The sequence below is a fragment of the Monomorium pharaonis genome, chromosome 9 (genome assembly GCF_013373865.1).
Source record: "Monomorium pharaonis isolate MP-MQ-018 chromosome 9, ASM1337386v2, whole genome shotgun sequence".
Taxonomy (NCBI): Eukaryota; Metazoa; Arthropoda; class Insecta; order Hymenoptera; family Formicidae; genus Monomorium; species Monomorium pharaonis.
In genome coordinates, this window is record NC_050475.1 from 19,805,591 (window position 1) to 19,819,114 (window position 13,524).

General features: G+C 36.0%; 1 protein-coding gene across 7 annotated transcripts in view; it reads right to left on the reverse strand.

The window, feature by feature from the left end:
- Positions 1-13,524, reverse strand: part of LOC105838590 (pleckstrin homology domain-containing family G member 5) — a 149,592-nt gene that overhangs the window by 82,700 nt on the left and 53,368 nt on the right. For 2 of the 7 annotated variants that reach the window (XM_036292321.1, XM_028193356.2), the window contains one exon: positions 12,432-12,522. In XM_036292321.1, coding sequence (XP_036148214.1) covers positions 12,432-12,522 — 91 coding nt within the window. Of the gene's footprint in view, positions 1-933; positions 2,495-12,431; positions 12,523-13,524 lie in introns of those variants that run through there. The other 5 variants (XM_036292323.1, XM_036292322.1, XM_028193359.2 and 2 more) reach the window with 4 other exon arrangements.

Here is a 13,524-nt window from a genome sequence, read left to right on the forward strand (position 1 = left end):
GGATTAAATCTCTCTCTCTTCCTCCCCGTTTTTTCTTCCGTGTATTAAATAGACGTAGTAGAATATTTTATTTATTTAACAAGTATTTTGCAAATAGAATAACCTATATCTTTTTAACTTCTTTTTATGAATATACTTTGAATAAATTATCAATACATGCGCGATAAAATATTAGTAGCATTTAATATAAGTTTATAAGAGACTCTCTCTCTCTCTCTCTCCTTTTCTGATATTCTTTAAAAACAAATTTTTATAAATCTCCGTTCAATTTTTGGCTTTTAAGCTAAATAGTAATAAATTTATTATTATGTATAAATCTTTAGTTTCTTTATTTTTAAATATAAATATAATATTTAATATATGTATATGGATGTTTTGATCAGGATATATAACTTCAATCTATAAATAACTACTTTTATTACTTTTACTGACTCCGTAATTATTACGTTGATCGATTCTAATAGCTATCGAGTTATTTATAATAAATATTATCTACAAAACGATATGGCAAACATTAACTGAAAATATCAACTTTTTATCAAAAATAACGCTTATAAAAATTTATAAAAGTGTTGAGCTAATAAAATGTAGAGTATACACAAATGTTTATATTAATATTCCATTATAAGTTCAGTTTTGGACAAAATTTTTTGATAAGTTTTTATTGAAATTGTATAAAAATGGTAATTTTTCGTAAAATTAATGGTGCACAGAATTTTTTGAAAATTTGGAGAGGCACAATTAAAAGGTTTTCCTGGCACCTACTATATCCATTTATTATAATATGTCAATGTTGTATGCCGAGTAATGTGATTTTCAATAATCATCTATCGATTGTTTTAGTCAACATTATCCTTGCTGAATAGGAGACTTGATTTTCACCATTACATTGCGAATCAGGCGTGCTCACGTAACATAAAGACGAGAATTTACCTTCAATTTTCACCGACGAGGACATTCTGGCAGTGCAGCGTTTCCTCCGGTAATTTTCTCTCGCAACGGGACTTTCTTCCGCTCGTTTTGCCGAACTTTTCAATTCTTATTCTCGAAACAATTCGTGCATTTTCATATTTTCCAAACGGCGCTCGCGTATCATTTGTTCTTAAAATTTTTATTCCCCGCGTCGGCTTTTTTTCCCGCGCGATCGATTCAATTCTCTATCGCGTTTCTCGTCAGCCCCCGAGATTATTCTGTCGTGTTGTATAAATCGAGATTGAATAAACCGTCCGATAATTCTTGACTGAAAAGATTTTCCCTGCGCCAATTTTCTCAGAGAATATCGATTCAAATTTCCTCTCTGTTGACTCTGTCTCCTTATTTATCCTTCTTTTCCAACAAGATCGATTCTTTCGTTTATATGATCCTCCCCCACGATGCACTGCAAAACACATCCGCTCTAAATTCCGCGAAACTATAATGGAAAAAAATGACTTTTTTTCCACTTTAGATAAGTGTGAAATTAAAACGGAATTATATATGCAGGACATTGTCTTTAATGTCCTTCATAAATAGAACGGACTAATGTCCGCCCTAACGGCTGCCCTCCCCTCAGTTGCAATAAACATCTCTATTGCTAACCGTTGGTGCCAACACGGGCACTGATCGACGAGGCAACCACCGCGGCAAATGCACGGCATGCGACCGCGACGAATTTGAGTTGTCTCCCGCGGATGACAACGCAAACGTGTGCTTCTTTTCTCACACGCTCATAGGCGAATAATGCCCGCAAGAGGAGCACACACCCGCGTCACCATCCTCGGGAAGCAACCCAAATTCGCAATCACATGCCGCATACCCACCGCGACGGCCACCGCGCCGATCGACATCCACAACTAGCACCAACAATTAGCAACAAAAACACTCATCACAACTGCGAAGAGAACGGCCGTCAAAGCAGACAAGCTAACAGACTGTTGTAACAGTGAACGACAAAGCTATCGCTACCGCTCGCGCCATATTGCGTTGCCAGCATAGTTTTGTTTATTTCGTCCGCTTTAATATACATGACGGACCACATCCTTTATAATGTCCGGACCACATCCTTTATAATGTCCGGTTTAACGTCTATTCTATAATAATTATTTTCAGTCCTATTTATATAAAAGACATTGTCATACATAGATAAAATGTCACATTAAGAATTGCGCCAGTCACGCTTAAGTAAAATGGACACGTAAGAAATCCGTTCTAATATTGTATATTCCGTTATAAAATATACATGTCCTTTATATATAAAGAGGATATGCTTTGCAGTGTGCCACGTCGACTCACTCGACGACTATGCGGTCGGCGTTCCGCCGCGATTTTTCGATCCTATCCGATTTTCGAGCTTTCTCCCTCGTCTCGTGGATACTTCGCAGATCGTCTCGTTCAGCTTCACACGAGGGCGAAAGCGGCGTCGGTCCTGCCGGCGTTAGGTCGCGCGTCGCACTGAAGAGAGAACCCGATGGGAGAGCGCGGTTCTCCTCGGCCGATATTTCGAACACAGCCACCTACCCCGCCGGCCGGTCGGCTCCACGGCGAGGGGATGCGCGAGCGTCGCTGAAAATTCACCCCCACGTCCGTGAGTGCAAGCCGCCCCGCCAAGGACGACGCGCCGCGCGGCCCCGCGTGAACGCATCGCGCGTATCTGCTATCTATCACTGGGATCTAGGTCCCCTGCAAATCGAAATATAACTCCTCGATAGGTGGAAGGACGCCTATCTATCTACCAGAGCTCCCCTTTTTTCTTCATTTTATATGCACTTTGCATTTTTTAACTCTTCGTTTCCTGAGATACCTATACTGTATACTCAAAGTTTAAAAAAAATGACATTTTCAAACTTTGAGTGGTCGCAACGTTAATTTTTTCCTTTAGCACTTTGAGACTAAGAGACATCGAAAGAACTCGTGCAGGGGCAAACGGAACTCCAGCGAAAAATGCAAAATATCGAAAAAAAATTTTGCATTAATTTTGAGAAATCAACAGAAGATCCGTTTGCCCCCGCACGAGGGTTAATACGCGGTCTCCGTAAATTTCATTAATCCATTAAGTCTTTCTACGCGCTTTTCGCGTTTTAAATCTGTATGTAATTTGACTCTTAAAATCTTTGAAATTTTAGACTGCAATTAAAATTCTATAATAAAACTTATAAATCAAAGAGAGTAAAAAATAGATTAAGAAGTATAAAATTAAAAATTTCTTCATTTTTTAACATTTCAAAATTATTGTATAGATATTCAAAGATAGATAAAATTATTTATTGAATATTTATCAATAAAAAATCAGGAACCTCTCACTTTTTTTACTTCTACTTTTAATCTTAAATATTTCTTTCCAAATATTCTATTCCATCGACTAGAAATTTTTGAAAAAAAACAACTATTTTATCTCGAAACACCAAATACAGTCTAAAAATTTTGATAAGGATCAGAGTTAGAAGAATTTAAACAGTAAGACATAAAGATTTCCTGAGACTTGGTTTAAATTCACAGGTCTACTGAAAACCTCTTGAAATTTCGCGATTTGATATAAACAGATACCTTTATCTGATTATAAACTTGTCTCGAATCAATGTCCTCCAACTTGTATTACTTTTGGCCTCGTTTCAATAACTTTTTTCCGATATTTCAAAAATAAAGCGCTTCCTCCATGGTTTCGTTCTCGATTGCAATCAAATTTTGCGGGTAACTCGTATACTTGCGGCAAGACTCTTTTCCTAGGGAACATTTCATCGTTTTAACGCGAGAACGGTAATTGAGAAAAACAGCAAGCACATGTCCTTTGAAAAAAGGTATCTTTGTAACAAGATCTAAAGAAATTAATATCCATCAATGTCTCTTTCACGCGAATATCTCGTGAATCATTTCTTTCAGTTCGTTTTTTCCGCATTACAGCAAAAGTGATGGCGCAAAGTAAAAACGTTTGTCGAAGGAATTATTGGAGAGTACCGCGTTTTGTAAAACGTAATGTTACACCGTATGTGCCGTGTAACATTATGTCGTACCGTCCCGGCGCGTTTCTCTTACTATCTCAATTTTACATCAAAGCACCACCGGTGGCTTTGGTTAACATCGACCAGTATCGCTCTTATCCGTCTACGGTCCGTATAATTCTCGTTACCATGGTGGTAACGCTAGGAACATATACGCGTTGGAAGCTACGTTGTAATCCTTTGTCTGTGCTTGACAAGTACGATAATACGGCAGTGTCGGGCAAAGAGCTTTAACGGCAATTTTTGCAAAACAAATCGAAAGCAAGTACAATCGAGATAATTATCTAAATGTTGAAACAAATGCGATACTCGATATTTTCAATAAAGCAGCAAATAATTTTATACTATTTCGATGATTTATTTCTCGTACGAATCTGGTATTATTAGCGCGACATTTTATTACAAACACACGCAAAGAGCTTATATAAATTTGATTAAAATCTGAAACAAATTAGTAAAAATATGAAAATAATTTTGTTCCGGTAGATAGACCGTTGGTAAGATCGAGTAATTTTACGTAAATTCGCGACAATGTGTTCTTCATTGAACGCAAATAGCTGGTATAATATTGAATAATCTTATGTAAACTCATGACAATGTATTCCACGTATATAGAACGGGCGAAAATGCCAAGCTTACCACGCTCCTTTAGAAACTAGCAGTGAATTTGAAGTAGACAAAATATTTCAATATTCGGACACGTGTCATGTTCTTATGCATATCATAATAAATAAGGCGAAAAGAAAACAAAAGTTTACAATTTCTTCATTCGACGATGTGATGGAATACAATTATGCAATCAAATGCACCGATTAAATTATATATATATATGCGAATGCGATTTGTCGAGACGTAAGAGGATAAAAATCTCAAAATTTATATATATATATATTTTTTTTTTATTGAGATTTTTATCCTCTTAAGTCTCGACAAATCGCATTCGCTTGCTCAACCGGAACGATTGCACATGGGGAAATATGCATTTGCTTTTATTGCGTACATTGTCAAGTATTGTACATGTCGACGGTGAAGTGCAAAGCGCAAAATGCAATTATGTTCTACCCCGCTTGAATGGCAACTTGATTCGAGTGACCGGCAAGGGCTGCGTGTAATCCCACGTGTTAGAATTCGCATAAAGAGATGAATGGTGGTCTTTATCATCTGAGCAGGAGTGGCCGAGAATTATGTAAAAGTTTTCCTTTGCTCTTGTATCTATTGATTATTTGACGGCGAAATAAATGCCTACGACATAGCGCTTTTAAGATGCGACCATTCGATCCAATAGTCAAGTCGATAGTATAAAAAAAAAAAATACGAATAAATTCGCGATGCAAATATTTTTTATTCTTTTTTTATTATTACTTTCCATCTTATCATACATATATTTCTTATTTTTGTATTAAAATAAAAAAGAGATAAAATCGAAAAGTCGCGATATTGTTACTTTTTATTCCGTTACCTACATTTCGTTCTCGCATCGATGTCGCTTCGTTGAATGTGTTACGCTTAACTAAAAGAGAATATTTTTTGGAAGTGGGATGCGTTTAATTAAAATAATTAGCTCTGGTAATAACCCGCGATGCTAATGGTATCGTGGCTCGTCGACGAAGACTCTCTCAAGTTTTAAAGTCTTAAAGAGCCAGTTCAAAGGTAGAACTGAAACTCGCGAATGCAGTTCCAAGTGCAAAATTTCTTTGTGATTGAATGAAAGGGAGGGATTATCTCCCCACGGAAAGTTCGCGCACATGTCGATAATCATAAACTTTACGCCGCTTCTCTGATATCGTACGGCGGCCTAGATTAATTTTATGATATAAGAATATTCTAAATTCCGAAGTTTTTCATTCAATTATATTAAATATTTTATATTGTTATAAAAGTTTTAAATAAAAACAATTATAAACTATAAAATGACAAACACATTATTGATCCATATTTGCAATAAAATCTTGTATTTTTCAAAAATTAAAAACAATGCTTTTGTTAATTTATTGTATGTCATTATTAAAAAAAAAAAATTATTTTATTTATTGTGTAACACTATAAAATATTTCTAGTTATTGTAATTAAATAATTTAAAATAAAATTATAAATAAATAAATAAAAACAATAAATTGACACGATAGAATAATAATAACGAATTAACAGAAGTAACTAAACTGAAAACTTGTCGTTTTTTGAAAAGTAATTCTCTCAAAAACTTTCTTATAAATATAAATATTTCTTTCAAATCAAATTTATCCCTCTTTCTGTTTCAATATATGCGTCCAAGCCTTTACAGCGCGTGCATTTTGTGCATTCATCGAGAAATCCTGCGCGGCATGCTTTTCAAGATATTCCAGCGTGGGCTCGCCCACGTTCGCAGTTCGATTCCAGAGCGACGGCGACGTGAGCATCTTTAGATGATTGTGACCGAGCCGCAAAGAATGGCAAAGCTCGCGGTGACAGCGAATCGAACATCTGTCACTCGCCGAAATAATTGCAGTAATGTTGCATCGGTGATATTTACAGATGCACACCTGTTTGTAAGACGTTCTAGAATTTCTCTCACTCACTCATCTCTCTCTTGTAATTAAATTTTAAATTAAAAGCGTATTAAAATAAAGCTCGCTTGACAGATGCAAAAATACATAAGTCTGTGAAACGTGATTGGCGTGTTTTACCTAAATTTTCTTTTCAACTAAAGAAAGTCAAATTTGCTGCAGTTGTCTCAAACGTCACACGTGATTGCAATTATAGTATTTAGCATATCGAAATATTTGTTGAGATTAAGAAATACTTGTACACCCGTAAAGGAAACGTATATGTACATCGTTCGCAGAAATTCCTTGACATTATTACGTCTCATTAACTAGATAATGTCACCTTCCTCCGACGACGTAAACGTCAGGGAGAGATTTCTAAGAAAGCAAATAGATTTGATTTTGCTAGTGTTGCACAATACAAACGGAGGAAGAAAGCACGTAATGCAAACGTTCTCGTTCTTAAACGATTGACCCCGTCACTGCCTTTTCGCCTTTCTGGCGTTGACAGCGAGCGCGCTGAGGATGGAACAGTAATTGTCAATCTGCGTGGAGTCGAGAATGCTGGTGTTGTAATATCATTTAATTTACGTAAGTCGTTTAGCATAAGCACAATCGTTGTGACTTGGCATTACGCAAGCACGCTTTCGCGAACGTTTATGCGCCCGCGGTTAAGACCTTCTAAACGATCGACGATTACAAAACGGGATTTAAGTACGAAGGTTATGCATCCTTTCTGCCGCGTCTTTGTTTGCGTCTGCAGCGCGTATGCGTTTTCGATCGGCAGAGTATAAACTGTAACGCAGTACGGCAGCGTGATCGGGGAGACGGGGGAGAAAGAGAGTGGAGGAAGTTATCCTAATTCTTTACTGATGACAATGATCGAGCGGTAAGGAGATATGTTCCTACTGAAAGTCGTTCGCGTGAACGTTCGGCGAAAAGAGAAACACGGGATGAAGAAGGAACGTTAACGGGACGAGACGCTAAGAATGCTTACCGCACGAATTTATGCCGCTATTAGACCGGGATTAGGAGATACGATGAAGTCGCGGGTACGACGATAAATCCTTCTTTCCTTCCTGCACCGCCCACCACGGTGATCCGTTAACCGGTTTAACGTTAACGATCGACCGAGAGGAAACTGAACGGCAGCTCACGGGTCTGATCGATCGCGTTCAGTGGTAGCGGTCGCGCCGCGATCGGACGCGCGAGTGGTCGCGGTCGACGCGAAGACCATTACCGACACGCAGTGGTTACGGTCGATGCGCGAAGCGCCGCGAGGAGGAATTGACGTAAGAGCCAATGTGACCTTTCCTGCCTGTGTGAAGTTAGCACCGCATCTTTCAAAATTGTAAGTTTTATCAAGAGTACTATTTGCACCCCAAAGAGTACTAGAGTTCCTGATAGGTATTAGCAAGAGTACCGCCGAAATATTTAGAGAAATTGCAATTTGAAAATATGAGGTGCTAACTTCCCGTGGCACCGCAACATGAAAAATATATTGTTTTAAAGATCCTATCTTAAAGTACTCGAAAAGTACTACAGTTCCTGATACATTTTAACAATAGTACCAACCGCCAAATATTATAAAAAAATTATTGAAATTTGGAGATGGCACCGCAAAATGAAAAAAATATTGTTTTAATGATCCCATCTTAAAGTACTCAAAAAGTACTAGAGTTCCTGATACATTTTAACAATAGTACCAATCGCCAAATGTTTTTAAAAAATTATTGAAATTTGGGGATGGCACCGCAAAATTAAAAAATCATTCTTTTAATGATCCTATCTTAAAGTACTCGAAAAGTACTAGAGTTCCTGATACATTTTAATAATAGTACCAACTAATAAATACTGAAAAAAAAATTTTTTAAGATTACAGCCTATCTTTCATAAAAGTGGCCGTAACTCCTTTGCCTTTAATTTCACAGCTTTGTGCCTTAATAACTTTCGAAAGTACTCGCTGGGGTGCCAAAAGTACTCCAATCAAAACCCGGAAATTGTAAAAAAATTTTATCTCTCTAAGGGACTGACTGTATCTAAAAGTGACCGTAACTCCTTTGCGTCAAGTTTCACAGCTTTGTGCCTTAATGACTTTCGAAAGTACTCGCTGGGGTGCCAAAAGTACTCCAATCAAAACCCGGAAATTGTAAAAAAATTTTATCTCTCTAAGGGACTGACTGTATCTAAAAGTGGCCGTAACTCCTTTGCGTCAAGTTTCACAGCTTTGTGCCTTAATAACTTTCGAAAGTACTCGCTGGGGTGCCAAAAGTACTCTAATCAAAACCTGGAAATTGTAAAAAAATTTTATCTCTCTAAGGGACTGACTGTATCTAAAAGTGGCCGTAACTCTTTTGCGTCAAGTTTCACAGCTTTGTGCCTTAATAACTTTTGAAAGTACTCGCTGGGGTGCCAAAAGTACTCTAATCAAAACCTGGAAATTGTAAAAAAATTTATATATATATATATACATAAATACAAGTTTTTAGAAAAAATAGATTGATATATAACGTACAATTTGCCGGCCTTTTAAAGGTTGAGGTACAAAGCTATAAAATCAAAAACAAAAAAGTTACGGTCACTTTTAATTATGTTAAGTCCTCGAAAGAGATACAATTTTTTCACAATTTCCGGGTTCTGACTGGAGTACTTTTGGCACCCCAGCGAGTACTTTTGAAAGTTATTAAGGCACAAAGCTGTGAAACTTGACGCAAAGGAGTTACGGCCACTTTTAGATACAGTCAGTCCTCCAAAGAGGTGAAATTTTTTTACAATTTCCGGGTTTTGATTGGAGTACTTTTGGCACCCCAGCGAGTACTTTCGAAAGTTATTAAGGCACAAAGCTGTGAAACTTGACGCAAAGGAGTTACGGCCACTTTTAGATACAGTCAGTCCCTTAGAGAGATAAAATTTTTTTACAATTTCCGGGTTTTGATTGAAGTACTTTTGGCACCCCAGCGAGTACTTTCGAAAGTCATTAAGGCACAAAGCTGTGAAACTTGACGCAAAGGAGTTACGGTCACTTTTAGATACAGTCAGTCCTCCAGAGAGGTGAAATTTTTTTACAATTTCCGGGTTTTGATTGGAGTACTTTTGGCACCCCAGCGAGTACTTTCAAAAGTTATTAAGGCACAAAGCTGTGAAACTTGACGCAAAAGAGTTACGGCCACTTTTAGATACAGTCAGTCCCTTAGAGAGATAAAATTTTTTTACAATTTCCGGGTTTTGATTAGAGTACTTTTGGCACCCCAGCGAGTACTTTCGAAAGTTATTAAGGCACAAAGCTGTGAAATTAAAGGCAAAGGAGTTACGGCCACTTTTATGAAAGATAGGCTGTAATCTTAAAAAATTTTTTTTTTCAGTATTTATTAGTTGGTACTATTATTAAAATGTATCAGGAACTCTAGTACTTTTCGAGTACTTTAAGATAGGATCATTAAAAGAATGATTTTTTAATTTTGCGGTGCCATCCCCAAATTTCAATAATTTTTTAAAAACATTTGGCGGTTGGTACTATTGTTAAAATGTATCAGGAACTCTAGTACTTTTTGAGTACTTTAAGATGAGATCATTAAAACAATATTTTTTTCATTTTGCGGTGCCATCTCCAAATTTCAATAATTTTTTTATAATATTTGGCGGTTGGTACTATTGTTAAAATGTATCAGGAACTGTAGTACTTTTCGAGTACTTTAAGATAGGATCTTTAAAACAATATATTTTTCATGTTGCGGTGCCACGGGAAGTTAGCACCTCATATTTTCAAATTGCAATTTCTCTAAATATTTCGGCGGTACTCTTGCTAATACCTATCAGGAACTCTAGTACTCTTTGGGGTGCAAATAGTACTCTTGATAAAACTTACAATTTTGAAAGATGCGGTGCTAACTTCACACAGACACCTTTCCTCGCTGTCGTTCTGCTCATTGATGTGCTGTTTGAGTCTCCGATCGTCATTTCTTCCCTCCTCCTCCATCCTTCCCCCCCCCCTACGGTCGATTATTTCGCATTTTCCTCTTGTTTCAGGCTGTCACCGAGAAAAATTCTATACGCGATTAAATGTCTCTCGCGAGACGGCGAACAGAAAAACGGTATGTATTCATCATAAACTCTGAAATATTTAGTATCCCTTTGATTCAATACTTTTCAATAGCTTCGGAGTAACGTTAGCATTTTATACAATAAATACTTGTACTACTAAAATGTTTATATTATAAAGTTATATTTATATCGTTTTCACAGATACTTGTTACTTTCTGACATTTTCGAATTCTCGGCCTGAAAGCTAAGATAACAAATTCTGGCTTAAGTGAAGCGCAATAATTCGTGCGGGCCGTACAGCGGCGGAATGTTAACACCTAAAAGGAAGAGTCAGATGATGAATGGCCAGGTTAGCCGAGCCAATCAAAATTACAGGGGAGGAGGGACACGATTGCAACGCGCCTGGGCATAGAAAACATTTTCGCATGACACTTCTATTAGCGGAAGCGCGAGGAATCCGTCCTCGCGGACGGACTCTGCGAGGACGGCAGCGCAAAGAGAGAAAAGGGGGAAAAGACCAGACCGAGATAGGGAGAAACGAGAGGTGGCAGATCGGATCCTCGAGAGAGGCGCAGTGGTAGATTTTCAGAGCACACGGAGGGCTTTAAAAGCTAATAGTCGAAGATCTGTAGAGCTTCTGTATTCCTTCGAGGAAAGATACTAAATATGGAATATTCCACTCAGGTTGGGACAGCAAATTGCAGTAATCGTAAACGAACGGTGTGAATAGCAATAAGATTGCAGATTTCGAGGAACGACTTGGTCGAGTTGCTCAGAACATTTATAGGTAAATCTACTGCTCTCTCTTTCTCGCTCATTCTTCGCTGCAGGTTTCATTCTTATTTCCTATCTTTCGCCGCAGTGCCGGATCTTCCCTGCTACCTCTCGTCAGCCGGCAGTAAATCTCGCGACACTCGTCTATCGCTCTGAGTCCGAGGCTGTGAAATCTTCACTTTATCTCCCGGACACCAACTGAATCGTGCGCTTTCGGATATTTCGTTTGGATTCACAGGCAAGATAGGATCTTGTGTAAATGTAAAGAAATAAAGGGATTAGGTCACGTGAATCAGTGACCTTTGCTGATCGGTATTTTGAATTGACCTTTGTAATTTCAATCGATCAGCCGCTGCTCCGATAATGGGCCAACCGCAATTTAATTAAGCGAATATTATTTTCAATTAGAAGGACATCATTTTCATCCCGAGTACAAAAAGTCAATTTTGATAATTACAAAATTCGACGCGTTTGAATTAAATAATTGAGATTTGTACTAGATAATTGGATAATTATTACAGAATAATCGCTGATAAGCTTGTGTGAAAATTATGTTAATTCTATGTAAAAACTTTCTTGCATTAAATGTTCTTAAAAAATAAATAAATAAATAAATAAAATAAAAATCTTTTTCGGCGTTTTAGATTCATATTCTCTTTACCAGAAAAATCAGATATCAATAATATGTTATTTGCATGAATATATATAAATAAAGTTTTTCGATTTAAATGCAGCCCGAACATGTAACGAATATGCAAATATCATAGGTACTATAAATTTATCTTAAAAAAAAAAAAAAAAGGGGGGGGGGTATTGCAATGTTTAAATATACTATGCACATAAATATTGATTAGTTACTTATAGAGAAAATCTTTTTTCTTCAATAAATTTAATAACAACGAGCTTAATAAACTCATACGAGTTGTTCTTTATAGCGACTACAGCTGACTGATTGATCGTTTTTATTAAACCATCGATTCTACCAGCAATATTTGCTAAGACATTGTTTTTATCGCAATATTTTACTACAAATTATTATACAAAATATTGTTTCAAAATAAAACAAATCGCGCATCTACAGAATAATTATAATTTAATGCGAAAAAATAAAAAAACTCACCAAATGCTGTTTGATGAAATTTCCCAATGGAGATAACTTTCGGATGCTAGATCTGAAGTTCCCTCGTTCGTTTTTGACCTGTTGCTCTTTTCTATAAAAACAAAAATATGTTGAATTAGTTCACAATGCATTTTTCTGAATTTAATTCCGAATTTAGAAAAAACCTAACGATTTGATGAAATATTTTGTAAATCAGAATAGCAAACAGTTTTGTAATGAGAAAAAACAGACTCAAATATTTGCCTTAATTTATGTATTTGCACTAGTTAATTTACATTTATCAACATCGTTTAAATATTCATATTTTTATTTGTCTTATGTTTTGCTTATTTATTTTGTGAAAATAATTTTCGTTACTTTTGGATCAAAAAACTTTTTTGTATTAAACATATTTATTTTAGTATCGTTCTATATATAATTAATAAATAAATATTAGCAAATATAAAATATTTTGTTATAAATTTATAAAATATTCTTTTTTATATTACAGAAAGAATGATATTTAAATATTTCATAACAAATATTTTTTAATATAATCCTTGAATCATCTGCGTAGGTATTTGAAAAATAGCGCGATACTATTCGTACAATAACGAAAGATATATTCGGAATATGCTTCGCGTTTTGGTATGGAAAGATTCTCGATTTCTAGAAAGTGCTACTGCGAATTCTGTTAATTTCGGTGTTACTGGCGTTAAGTATCGTTATATCTCATCATTCTTGAGCGTTCTTGAATAAAGTTTGCTCCAGATTTTCAGCCTCGTAGAAAATCAATACAAATTCCTTTATGCCTTTCGCGACACAAGAGAGAGCGTCTTTATACATTTGAATTTTAAATACATAGATGCGTGTAAAACATATTATTACAACTATGTATAAGTAAATACAAATTTTACTTAAAGACATATTTAGACAGATCAAACCAAGGTCTCACTTTGCGAATTTTTTGCAGAAAAACTGAAAGAGATAGAAAAAGTGCGTTTGTTTTATTGAAAAGACCATACTTTCCTTTATTCAAAAATTTAAAATTTATTATAAAATATTGAAAAATATATCAATACTATTAAATATTTTATAATTAATAGATTTGCTG